Below are 14037 nucleotides of genomic sequence, written 5' to 3' on the forward strand. Positions count from 1 at the left end.
ACTGCGTGAATATTTACAATAAAACAAAGTTACAAAGTGGCGAGCCGGGTGAAGACAAATTAAACTTAAGAGATATAATTAAAGTGAATGCAATCAGGCGAGGGCAGGAGGCTAGGCCCCGCGTTGTAAAGTTCCAACCTGGACATCGATTCCCATGCTCACTGCTACTCAACCGACATCCCTACGAGAGAGAGGCTCTACCTTGGTAAACAACAACAACAACCACCACCACGACCACCACCACCACCACAACGATGAGAATTTCTCACCTCGGATTTCAGTGCAAGCGCGCACACGGCAGCTTCCTGTTACCTCGCGACAGCAGGAAGTAGTATGACTTCACTTCTCTCCCAAGAGCGGCTCTCCAACTGAATAAATTATGTTAATGAGGCCGCCCCATTTGTGGAGGGATGGGGGCGTGGGCGCTGAACCCGTCGCAATAAAATCGCGACGGCTTTAACGGACACATTATGTTAATGAGCCGCCAGTCACTGGGCGTGATGAGTACTAGGTGCCTCGGTGAATGTATATGCTCTGACTTTAACATAGCTATTTCTGTGACCAGTTACAAGCTAATCACTCAGCTATTTCAATGCTAAATTCTATGCTAATTCCTTTGTCAAGGGGTACCTCTGCGGATGTGTATACTTTAACTTAGCTATTTCAATGAGCCATTTCAATGCTAAATTATATGCTAATTCCTTTGTCAAGGCGCTTGGTCTTTGTCTTCTCACACAGCTTAAAGGTCATGATCTAAGCATGGCTTCTTCCACTCCAGCGCTGTCCTCCAGACAGTCTCGTCCCTTCACCTGATGAAGGCCGATTATGTTGTGGCCGAAACGTCGAGATTTTTTGTTTATTTTATTATTTTATTTTCACCTACCTGACTTTACCCAATAGAACCAAAGAGTATGGATCCGAGCAGTCACGAAAGCTTTAAATCTAGAATTTACCCAATAGAACCAAAGAGTACTGGGCGTAGCTTTGCCCAAATAAGGATTGCCACTGGAAAGATATCGGCAGTGACCCAAGCGGAGGTGACGTCATGCTCAAGAGCGCGTGGACGGGGTTGGGGTGAATACCTTGGTGACATGACGTCACTAGCGATGTACACCTCCCCCTGGCGTTTCACGCCGATGAGGTCATGCAGAGTGGTGACGTCACAGAGTTGGAGTTTCAGTTGATTTAGATTCATTTTCCATTGCTCCCTCCCTTGGGTGCGTGGGCTCAGCAACGTGGACATTATTGTGTATACACTGTGTGTACATTATGTGTGTACACTGTGTGTGTGTACACTGTGTGTGTACACTGTGTGTGTGTACACTATGTGTGTGTACACTGTGTCACTGTGTGTCACTGTGTGTGTACACTGTGTGTGTACAGTGTGTATGTACACTGTGTGTACGTATATACATTGTGTGTGTACACTGTGTGTATACACTGTGTGTGTCACTGTGTGTCACTGTGTGTCGCTGTGTGTGTCACTGTGTCACTGTGTGTGTGTCACTGTGCCTGGCACAAGCGTCGTGGTGACGTCACCGCCACTTAGTGGCGAATGGCGGTTGTTATGTCACAGTGTCACTGTGTGTATGTCACTGTGTCACTGTGTGTACACTGTGTGTGTACACTGTGTGTCACTGTGTCACTGTGTGTGCACACTATGTGTGTCACTGTGTCACTGTCACTGTGTGTGTACACTGTGTGTGTTTACACTGTGTGTGTGTACACTGTGTATACACTGTGTGTCACTGTGTGTGTACACTGTGTGTGTGTACACTGTGTATACACTGTGTGTCACTTTGTGTCACTGTGTGTGTCACTGTGTGTGTGTCACTGTGCCTGGCACAAGCGTCGTGGTGACGTCACCGCCACTTAGTGGCGAATGGCGGTTGTTGTTGTGTCACTGTGTGTCACTGAGTGTGTACACTGTGTGTGTGTACACACAGTGTACACACACACAGTTTACACTTTGTGTGTGACACAGTGTGACACAGTGTGTACACTGCGTGTGCACACTGTGTCACTGTGTGCCACTGTGTGTGTGTACACTGTGTACACTGTGTGTGTATATACTGTGTATGTACCCTGTTTGTGTCCACATTGAACCAAACCCCCGGCAAGGCCATCTACTTAATGACGAGAGAAAATTCACACGAAATGTCCTTTTCAATGAAGTCTTCCAGATGTAAATTGAAACAAGCTTTTAATGAGGAAATGAAATCATCTAATTCAAAACACAACACAATTCAAAGATGTTTCATTTCAAAACTTCAAAAACGGAGCATGGGGTACTTGCGTGAATGCGTCCTTCGTGTGCAAATGTTGTGACTTTCCTGGCCTGAAGGCCGTCAATGTGTTGGACCCTTATTGGTGCACAGCGTCTCAACAACAGCAGTGGGGTTTGCTTCAACCGATGGTTACGAACATCCAGACGTCAATCAGCAAGGAGCATTTCTTGTCCCAGTTAGACAAAATCTACGTCAACACGTAAGACAAAACTACAATTCGTGTTGTAGAGAATGTACCTCCTCCTATACGTGTAACCTTTAAGTGGTATGCCTTGTAACTGATGAATGATCCGAGCGAGCTACCTATTTCAAAGACAATGAGTTGCTCCAGATGCTTTGTGGAACACAAAAACACCGTTTGACCTGTATCACAAGAACAACGGGTCTCACCTGAGTTCTCTGTACAGGTTACTTTCCAACACACACACACACACACTTTGTCCTAACATCACTTATTCAATGTTTGACCCTTATAGATCAAATGTTACAAGTATGCACAAAACCAGACAAGTATACATTCTAAATTATTGACAGGCATATTAACAAAATTGGATTACTGCAGTGAAATATACTGCATCACGTTACATCGTATTAACAAGAAGCTTTTTAAAAAAGTGGCACAGTCTGCTTCACAGTGTATGTAAAACATACTATTGTGTCATTCAAAACGAGTAGGCCATTGCATGCTGGCGTCTGAGTGAAAATGTAGCAAATTTTAAACATTACCTACAAACTACACAACTGAGATGACGCAACAATCATCGCCCCCTACTGACAGGCTCTTTTTTTCGATTTAAAGCTTTCGTGACTGCAAGGATTCATCTTCTTTGGTTCTTTCGGTAAAGTCACGTAGAATCTTAGCAGCGTTCATTGTAGCTCTGTCGTCCCGACAGGTTTGTTCCTTTCACCTGAAGGCCACTTGTGTTGTGGCCGAAACGTCGTGAGAATTTTATTGTTTTATTTCATTATTTTATTCTCATTCTACGTGACTTTACTGAAAGAACCAAAGAAGATGACAGGCTCTTGTCCACATGCAGGCCGGTGCAGGGACACCACCTTGTACCACACAGGGGCAGCTGCTACTTGGGGATGCTCTTCGAGCGTGAGATGGGATACAAAACTTCGAGTTGCTGAGGCGATTAAGCAAGCACCATGTAAAAGCAAATATTATGATAACATAGTGAATTCTTGGGAGCTTATTGGCTCTTGCTCCTGGTTAGAGATCTACCCAACCCACGGGCCCACAAAGTGTTCAACTTCACGTTCTTGTCATTAAAGGCCTGTGACAAAGGTGCATCTATTGTAGCGACATCGTCTCTGGCTTACACATCTACCGGGTCTCCGCTTGACTTTGTATTGTCTAGGAGCAAGTCCACCCACACCTCCACTTCCACAAACTGCTGGGAGTTGCCTCACTCTGACTCACAGTCAGAATTCTCCTCCTGCTTCACGATGTGAAGGTCCCATTTTGGAGTTGAATCTTCATCTTCACATTTTACCTTCACTTCTTCGCTCATCACTTCTTCACATTTCACCATCACCTCTTCATATTTCACCTTGATACCTTTAAAAGTGTCCAAGCTGGGATTTTCGTCCGGTTCTTGTTTCATGAGGGATGGGCTCATTGCGGCACTTTGACTTTCACAAGCTGATTTCAGACTCCGACTCTGCTCCTTGTGGATCTTCCGATGCTTTTGTGTTCTCTGGTGTCTTCGAAGAGTTGATGAATCTGCAAACGGCTTCACGCACAGAGTACACTTGAAGGGTTTCCCTCCTGTGTGTGTTCTCTGGTGTTTTACAAGATCAGATGATTGTGCAAACGCCTTCACGCACACACTGCACTTGAAGGGTTTCTCTCCCGTGTGTGTTCTCTGGTGTTTTTTAAGAGAAGATGACCATGAAAATGCCTTCCCACAAACACTGCACTGGAAGGGTTTCTCTCCCGTGTGTGTTCTCTGGTGTAATACGAGATGATATGACTGTGTAAACGCCATCCCGCAGATCGTGCACCTGAAGGGTTTCTCTCCCGTGTGTGTTCTCTGGTGTTTTTTAAGAGCAGATGAATCTGAAAATGTCTTCCCACACACACTGCACCTGAAGGGTTTCTCTCCTGTGTGTGTTCTCTGGTGTGATTTAAGAGCAGATGAATGTGCAAATGCCTTCACGCACACACTGCACTTGAAGGGTTTCTCTCCCGTGTGTTCTATGGTGTACTATAAGATGTGGTGACTGTGCAAACGCCATCCCGCACAGAGTACACTTGAAGGGCTTCTCTCCCGTGTGTGTTCTCTGGTGTTTTACAAGATTACATGACTGTGTAAACGCCATCCCGCACATCGTGCACCTGAAGGGTTTCTCTCCCGTGTGTGTTCTATGGTGTACTATAAGATGTGGTGACTGTGCAAACGCCATCCCGCACAGAGTACACTTGAAGGGTTTCTCTCCCGTGTGTGTTCTCTGGTGTTTTACAAGATCAGATGAACTTGCAAATGCCTTCCCACACACAGTGCACTTGAAGGGTTTCTCTCCCGTGTGTGTTCTCTGGTGTACTTGAAGATGTGGAGACTGTGCAAACGCCATCCCGCACAGAGTGCACCTGAAGGATTTCTCTCCCGTGTGTGTTCTCTGGTGTTTTACAAGATCAGATGACTGTGCAAATGCCTTCATGCACACACTGCACTTGAAGGGTTTCTCTCCCGTGTGTGTTCTCTGGTGTACTTGAAGATGTGGTGACTGTGCTAACGCGATCCCGCACGCAGTGCACTTGAAGGGTTTCTCTCCCGTGTGTGTTCTCTGGTGTTTTTTAAGAGTCGATGAATCTGAAAATGCCTTGTCACACACAGTGCACTTGAAGGGTTTCTCTCCTGTGCGAGTTCTCTGGTGCTGTGTCAAATTTCCAGTCCGATCCGTGCTGTATGCACGCTGGTCGCATTGTTGACTTGTCGTACCGAGCTGTTGTGCTGAGTGCCTTTGCTCCATCAGAACAGCGTCAGCTGCAGACAGAAAAAAAGAATATCCACACCATCTACACGTCAGTATCGAGGCACAGAGGAATGCAAATATATACAGTCACATATCACTTACACGTCTTTGCTTATTCATATATTCATGATATAGTGAAAAAGTTTCAAAAATTCATCACACGGGCTGTTGTGGCACACAATGAGAGGGCAAATGGTCATGAATATGCCTGGAAGCCCTCGTATCTTCAAAATGAATGTTCACCCAAAACTCCCAGCACACAATTTCGGTTGTCTGGCTACAAAAGGAATATTTATAAAAGCTAAATTCAGCTGACATAGCAAAGGGTATTGATGAAGCATACACAACACGGGGGGGTGGGACCTCAAGGCCAGCACCCAGCGGCAAGGTAAACAGTGGGGTGGGAGGGAAAAGCCCCTAGGCAGATAAGAGTTGACTTAAGTTGGAGGGAGCGAGGGGATTATCGATGAGTCAACGGCGAGGAACGCAGGCACAGAGACAATGGGAAGGGGGGGGGGATGACGCGACCCCACCTCCCCCCCCAACGGCCAGAGCGCTCAAAATGTCTGCAAAGAGGATTCGATTGGATGCGCAGGATGACGTCATGTGACCCGGGGGTTAAGGGGGGCTTTGGAGACATAAGGGGGCCGGAGGGGCGGATTGAATCAGAGTCCTTCTGGAGCGGCGGAGGAGACCAGTCGTCCTCAGCGTCCGTCCGACCAATGCAGGGTGGAGCTGGAAACGGTCGGACAGAAAAAGTCCCCGAGGCGAGCATCTTCCCCAGCCCCCATGGGGCAGCTGAAGAGGTGAGTGGGTACGGGAAGGGGGGCCAATTCAGTCAGCTCGAGCTTGGGGGATAGACGCACTCTGCGACGGCCAGGTGACAGGAGGTTAGGCGCTGTCCGAAGGGTGCTTGCTGGAGGGGGCCATAAACGGGGGTCCCTATTCGGAAATAAATCTTAGCACAGACTGACGTTGTGACGCGTGGTGCATGTGTGCGTGTGAAGAGCGGTGGGACAGCGATCGGCGTACGACGGTGTGTGGGTGACTATAAATCAGTGTGGGTGTGACGCGTGCGCATATTAAAATACCAACGGTGGCCCGCGGCGGCACGTGTCTGTGCGTGCACCGCAGTGTTAACGGTGAGACACACACGAGTGTCACACGTGTCTGTGTGTGCACCGCAGTGTTAACGGTGAGACACACACGAGTGTCACTAGTGTCTGTGCGTGCACCGCAGTGTTAACGGTGAGACACACACGAGTGTCACACGTGTCTGTGTGTGCACCGCAGTGTTAACGGTGAGACACACAGGAGTGTCACTAGTGTCTGTGTGTGCACCGCGGTGTTAACGGTGAGACACACACGAGTGTCACTAGTGTCTGTGTGTGCACCGCAGTGTTAACGGTGAGACACATGCTAGTATCACTAGTGTCTGTGTGTGCACCACGGTGTTAACGGTGAGACACACACGAGTGTCACTAGTGTCTGTGCGTGCACCACGGTGTTAACGGTGAGACACACACGAGTGTCACTAGTGTCTGTGCTCGTAGATAGAAAATAAAAATAACAGATTCAATTTAATAAGATAAAGACCACTTGTGTTGCGATCGAAACGTCGTGGGTTTATTACTTTATTTAAAAAAACACATTTTATTTTATTATGTTATTTTCTATCTACGTGACTTTACCTAAAGAACCAAGAATATTAATTCCTGCAGTCACCAAAGTTTTAAGTCAAAACATTCACACACGTTGACAAAGCCTCACCTTGTGTTGTTGTGGGCATGTCGCTTCTGATAACAAGAGCGGTATAGCAGCTCAAGCGGGCTTGGCCTGCTAACAAAAGAAAATAAAAACTGCGTGAATATTTACAATAAAACAAAGTTACAAAGTGGCGAGCCGGGTGAAGACAAATTAAACTTAAGCGAGATAATTAAAGTGAATGCCATCAGGCGAGGGCAGGAGGCAAGGCCCCACGTGGCTAGGCCCCGCGTTGTAAAGTTCCAACCTGGACATCGATTCCCATGCTCGCTGCTACTCAACTGACATCCCTACGAGAGAGAGCGAGGCTCTACCTTGGTAAACAACAACAACCACAAGCACTACCACAACGACCACCACCACAACGATGAGAATTTCTCACCTCGGATTTCAGTGCAAGCGCGCACACGGCAGCTTCCTGTTGCCTCGCGACAGCAGGAAGTAGTATGACGTCACTTCCCTCCCACAAGCGGCTCTGTAACTGAAGAAATTATGTTAATGAGGCCTGCCCATATGTCGAGGGATGGGGGCGTGGGCACTGAACCCGTCGCAATAAACTCGCGACGGCTTTAACGGATACATTATGTTAATGAGCCACCAGTCACTGGGCGTAGCTGTGCCCAAATTAGGATTGCCACTGGAACGATATCTGCAGTGACCCAAGCGGTGACGTCACGCTCAAGAGCGCGGTGGATGGGGGAGGAAAGAATACCTTGGTGACATGACATCACTAGCGAGGTACACCTCCCCCTTGCGTTTCACGCCGATGAGGTAATGCAGAGTGGTGACGTCACAGAGTTGGAGTTTAAGTTGATTTACATTAATTTTACATTGCTCCCTCCCTTGGGTGTGTGAGCTCAGCAACAACATTGTGGACATTATTGTGTGTACACTGTGTGTGTACACTGTGTGTGTGTGTATACTGTGTGTGTACATTGTGTGGGTGTACATTGTGTGTGTACACTGTGTGTGTACACTGTGTGTCAACACTGTGTACACTGTGTGTGTACACAGTGTACACTGTGTGTACAGTGTGTGTACACTGTGTGTGTACATTGTATGTGTAAACTGTGTGTGTACACTGTGTGTGTACACTCTGTGTGTGTACATTGTGTGTATGTACACGGTGGGGAGCAATAGTGTAGCGGTTAGCGCACTGCGCTATGAACCTGGCGACCCGGGTTCGATTCCCGCTCACGGCCAACACTAGTGACGATTATCTGAACCGGTCCCGGGCCTCCCCTAGGTCGACTCAGCCTCAAATGAGTACCTGGTGCGGTGTGTAGACATTGCCACTAGGGAGACAAAGGCGGTCGGGCGTGGTGCTGGCCACCCACCCCCTCGTGTACCGTTCCGGCCTTCATAGGTGCTCGCTAACAGCACTTGCTCCTACAGTCTGTAGGCTATACGGGGGATCTTTGTCTTTTTTTTGTGTGTATACACTGTGTGTACAGTGTGGGAACACTGTATGTACAGTGTGTGTACACTGTGTGTGTGTACACTGTGTGTGTGTGTACACTGTGTGTGTGTACACTGTGTGTGTGTACACTGTTTGTGTCCGCATTGAACCGAACCCCCGGCAAGGCCATCTACTTAACGTTGAGAGAAAATTCACACGAAATGTCCTTTTCAATGAAGTCTTCCAGATGTAAATTGATACAAGCTTTTAATGAAGAAATAAAATCATCTCATTCAAAACACAACACAAGTCAAAGATGTTTCATTTTAAAACTTCAAAACGGAGCATGGGGTACTTGCGTGAATGCGTCCTTCGTGTGGAAATGTTGTGACTTTCCTGGCCTGAAGGCCGTCAATGTGTTGGACCCTTTTTGGTGCACAGCGTCTCAACAACAGCAGTGGGGTTTGCTTCAACCGATAGGTACGAACATCCAGACGTGAATCAGCAAGGTGCATTTCTAGTCCCAGTTAGACAAAATCTACGTCAACACGTCAGACAAAACTACAATTCGTGTTGTAGAGAATGTACCTCCTCCTATACGTGTAACTTTCAAGTGGTATGCCTTGCAACTGATGAATGATCCGAGCGTGCTCCCTATTTCAAAGACGATGAGTTGCTCCAGAGGCAGACGCTTCGTGAAACACAAAAGTACCCTTTGACCCGTATCACAAGAACAACGTGTCTCACCCGAGTTCTCTGTACAGGTTACTTCCAAAACACACACACACACTTTGTCCTAACATCACTTATTCAATGTGTGACCCTCAGATAAAATGTTACATGTACGCGCACAATCAGACAAGTATTCATTCTAAATCATTGACGGGGATATTAACATTGAATTAATGCAGCTAAATTGACTGCATCACGTTACATCGTATTAACAAGAAGTAATTTTACAAATACGCACCGTCTGCTTCACAATGTATGTACACCGTACTGTTGCGTCATTCAAAACGAGTAGGCCGTTGCATGCTGGCGTCTGGGTCAAAATGTAGCAAATTCTAAACATTACGCTACAAATAATAGATCACGGCATTTAGATCGCAACACAAGCAATCGTCATCACGTGGGACAAGCACAGCAGCAATAAGCAGAAACTGCTGGAGTAGGCGCCTACTACTTCAGCAGTTTCTCTTGCTGTGGTTGTCCCACCGGATGACGATTGCTTGTGTTGTGATCTAAACGCCGTGATCTGTTATGTTTCTACCCACGTGGTGACTTTACCGAAATAACTCAAGAGTGTGGATTCCTGCAGTCACGACAGCTTCGAATCAAGATTACCTACAAACAACACAACTGAGATGACGCATCAATCATCGCCCCCTACTGACAGGCTCTTGTCCACATGCAGGCCGGTGCAGGGCCACCACCTTGTGCCACACAGGGGCAGCTGCTACTTGGGGATGCTCTTCGAGTGTTTCAGACGAGGTACGACACAAAACTTTGAGTTGCTGAGGCGATAAAGCAAGCACCGTGTAAATGCAATTGTTATAACATAGTGAATGCTTGGGAGCTTATTGTCTCTCGCTCCTGGTTACAGATCTACCCAACCCATGGGCCCACAAAGTGTTCAACTTCACGTTCTTGTCATTAAAGGCCTGTGACAAAGATGCATCTATTGGAGCGACATCGTCTCTGGCTTACACATCTACCGGGTCTCCACTTGATTTTGTATTGTCTCGGAGGAAGTCCACCCACACCTCCACTTCCACAAACTGCTGGGAATTGCCTCTCTCTGCCTCAGTCAGAATTCTCCTCCTGCATCACGTTGCCTTCATCAATGTAAAGGTCCCATTCTGGAGATGAATCTTCATCTTCACATTTCACCTTCACTTCTTCGCTCTTCACTTCTTCACATTTCACCTTCACTTCTTCCCTCTTCACCATCACTTCTTCCCTCTTCACCATCACCTCTTCATATTTCACCTCGATACCTTTAAAAGTGTCCAAGCTGGGATTTTCTTCTGGTTCATGTTTCATGAGGGATGGGCTCATTGCGGCACTTTGACTTTCACAAGCTGATTTCAGACTCCACTCCTTGTGGATCTTCTGATGCTTCTGTGTTCTCTGGTGTACTTGAAGATTTGATGAATTTGCAAACATCTGCCTGCACAGAGTGCACTTGAAGGGTTTCTCTCCCGTGTGTGTTCTCTGGTGTGTTACAAGAGCAGATGACTGTGAAAATGCCTTCACACACACAGTGCACTTGAAGGGTTTCTCTCCTGTGTGTGTTCTCTGGTGTATTTTAAGAACTGATGGCCATGCAAATGCCTTGTTACACACACTGCACTTGAAGTGTTTCTCTCCCGTGCGAGTTCTCTGGTGCTGTGTCAAATTTCCAGTCCGATCCGTGCTGTATGCACGCTGGTCGCATTGTTGACTTGTCATACCGAGCTGTGCTGACTGCCTTTGCTCAATCAGACCAGCGTCAGCTGCAGACTGAAAAAAATAATATCCACACCATCTACATGTCAGTATCGATGCACAGAGAAATGCATATATAGTAACATGTGACTTACACGTCTATACTTATTCATATATTCATGATGTAGTGAAAAGGTGTCCCAAATGCATCACACGGCTGTCATGGCACACAATGAGAGTGAAAATGTCATTAATATGCCTGGAAGCCCTCGTATCTTCAAGATGAATGTTCACCCAAAACTCTAAGTACACAATTTCGGCTGTCTGGCTACAAAAGGAATATTTAAAAGAGCTAAATTCAGCTGACATAGCAAAGGGTGTTGAAAACAATACTATTAATGTTATGCATAAATGCATGAATTAATGTTCAATCGCAACTTAGAGGTGTGAATCCAGGCTCAGATGTCCTTAAATGCTGGGAACAAACAGTTCCGACTTCAGCTGAATGTGTGTGCTGTGTTCACATCCTGTTTCCATTCTTATAAAGAGTTCCAGAGGAAAACAAAAATAAACTATTGTTTTGATATAACCTCCGTGTTCAATAGAGTTAATAGACTTTACTGCAAATACAGATGGAAAATAACAATAACAGATAATACAATTAAACTAAAAATAAAGACCACTTGTGTTGTGATCGAAACGTGTTTTTTTGCTTTATTTACAATTATTAATTATTTTTATGTTATTTTAATTTTATTTTCTATCTACGTGACTTTACCGAAAGAACCAAGAATATTAATTCCTGCAGTCACCAAAGTTTTAAGTCAAAACATTCACACACGTTGACAAAGCCTCACCTTGTGTTGTTGTGGGCAGGTCGCTTCTGATAACAAGAGCGGTATAGCAGCTCAAGCGGGCTTGGCCTGGTGAAAAAAGAAAATAAAAACTGCGTGAATATTTACAATAAAACAAAGTTACAAAGTGGCGAGCCGGGTGAAGACAAATTAAACTTAAGCGAGATAATTAAAGTAAACGCAATCAGGCGAGGGCAGGAGGCAAGGCCCAGCGTGGCTAGGCCCCGCGTTGTAAAGTTCCAACCTGGACATCGATTCCCATGCTCGCTGCTACTCAACTGACATCCCTACGAGAGAGAGAGAGGCTCTACCTTGGTAAACAACAACAACCACCACCACAACAACAACCACCACCACCACAACAACAACCACCACCACAACGACCACCACCACCACAAAGATGAGAATTTCTCACCTCGGATTTCAGTGCAAGCGCGCACACGGCAGCTTCCTGTTACCTAGCGACAGCAGGAAGTAGTATGACGTCACTTCCCTCCCACGAGCGGCTCTCTAACTGAATAAATTATGTTAATGAAGTCGGCCCAAACTGCGAGGGATGGGAGCGTGAGCGCCGAACCCGTCGCAATAAACTCGCGACGTCTTTAACGGACACATTATGTTAATGAGCCACCAGTCACTGGGCGTAACTGTGCCCAAATAAGGATTGCCACTGGAACGATATCGGCAGTGACCCATGCGGAGGGGACGTCACGCTCAAGAGCGCGGTGGACGTGGGAGGGGTGAATACCTTGGTGACATGACTTCACTAGCGAGGTACACCTCCGCCTGGCGTTTCACGCCGATGAGGTAATCCAGAGTGGTGACGTCACAGAGTTGGAGTTTAAGTTGATTTAGATTCATTTTCCATTGCTCCCTCTCTTGGGTGTGTGAGCTCAGCAACAACGTGGACATTATTGTGTATACACTGTGTGTGTGTACACTGTGTGTGTGTGTGTACACTGTGTGTGTGTACACTATGTGTATACACTGTCACTGTGTGTCACTGTGTGTGTGTCACTGTGTGTCACTGTGTGCATGTCACTGTGTGTGTATACACTGTGTGTACCCTGTGTGTGTACACTGTGTATACACTGTATGTACACGTGTGTACACTGTGTATACACTGTATGTACACCGTGTGTACACTGTGTGTGTGTACACTGTGTATACCCTGTGTGTGTGTACACTGTGTATACCCTGTGTGTGTACAGTGTGTGTGTACACTGTGTATACACTGTGTATACACTGTGTGTGTGTACAGTGTGTGTGTACACTGTGTGTATACACTGTGTGTGTGTACATTGTGTGTGTACAGTGTATGTGTACACTGTGTGTGTACACTGTGTATAAACTCTGTGTCACTGCGTGTGTGTACACTGTGTGTGTATATATACACTGTGTGTTTACCCTGTGTGTGTACACTGTGCATACACTGTGTGTGTACACTGTGTATACACTGTGTGTGTGTGTACACTGTGTGTGTGTACACTATGTGTATACACTGTGTGTGTACACTGTGTGTGTACACTATGTGTATACACTGTGTGTGTACACTGTGTGTGTACAATGTGTGTATAAACTGTGTCCACTGTGTGTGTACACTGTGTATACACTGTGTGTACATTGTGTGTGTACACTGTGTGTACACTGTGTGTGTGTACACTGTGTGTGTACATTGTGTGTGCACTGTGTGTCGCTGTGTGTGTCACTGTGTCACTGTGTGTGTCACTGTGTCTGGCACAAGCGTCGTGGTGACGTCACCACCACTTAGTGGCGAATGGCGATTGTTGTTGTGTCAGTGTCACTGTGCGTCTGTCACTGTGTGTGTCAGTGTGTGTACACTGTGTGTGTGTACACTATGTGTGTACACTGTGTGTGTACACTGTGTGTGTGTGTAAACTATGTATATACACTGTGTGTGTGTACACTGTGTGTGTGTACACTGTGTGTGTACAGTGTGTGTGTACACTGTTTGTGTATACTGTGTGTATACTGTGTGTGCACAGTGTGTTCACTGTGTGTATACACTGTGTGTGTACACTGTTTGTGTGTACACTGTGTGTGTACAGTTTGTGTATGTACACTGTGTGTACACTGTCTACACTGTGTGTGTACACTGTGTATATACTGTGTGTACACTGTGTGTGTGTACACTGTGTGTATACACTGTGTGTGTGTACACTGTGTATAAACTGTGTGTGTACATTGTGTATGTACCCTGTTTGTGTCCGCATTGAACCGAACCCCCGGCAAGGCCATCTACTTAATGACGAGAGAAAATTCACACGAAATGTCCTTTTCAATGAAGTCTTCCAGATGTAAA

At 46.3% G+C, this 14037-nt stretch overlaps 1 protein-coding gene across 1 annotated transcript; it reads right to left on the bottom strand.

The window, feature by feature from the left end:
• Positions 1-2186: 2186 nt before the first annotated feature.
• On the bottom strand, positions 2187-7105 carry LOC142914716 (uncharacterized). The gene is made up of 2 exons (XM_076061141.1): positions 7041-7105; positions 2187-5281 (listed from the first exon to the last, which is right to left on the bottom strand). Exons 1-2 carry the CDS (start codon positions 7057-7059, stop codon positions 4422-4424), a joined length of 879 nt encoding a protein of 292 aa, XP_075917256.1. The 5' UTR covers positions 7060-7105; the 3' UTR covers positions 2187-4421.
• Between the last annotated feature and the right edge of the window lie 6932 nt (positions 7106-14037).

The sequence above is a fragment of the Petromyzon marinus genome, unplaced genomic scaffold (genome assembly GCF_048934315.1).
Source record: "Petromyzon marinus isolate PM22_M1 ecotype Great Lakes invasive population unplaced genomic scaffold, UKy_Petmar_22M1.pri1.0 PM_G_Scaffold_29, whole genome shotgun sequence".
Taxonomy (NCBI): Eukaryota; Metazoa; Chordata; class Hyperoartia; order Petromyzontiformes; family Petromyzontidae; genus Petromyzon; species Petromyzon marinus.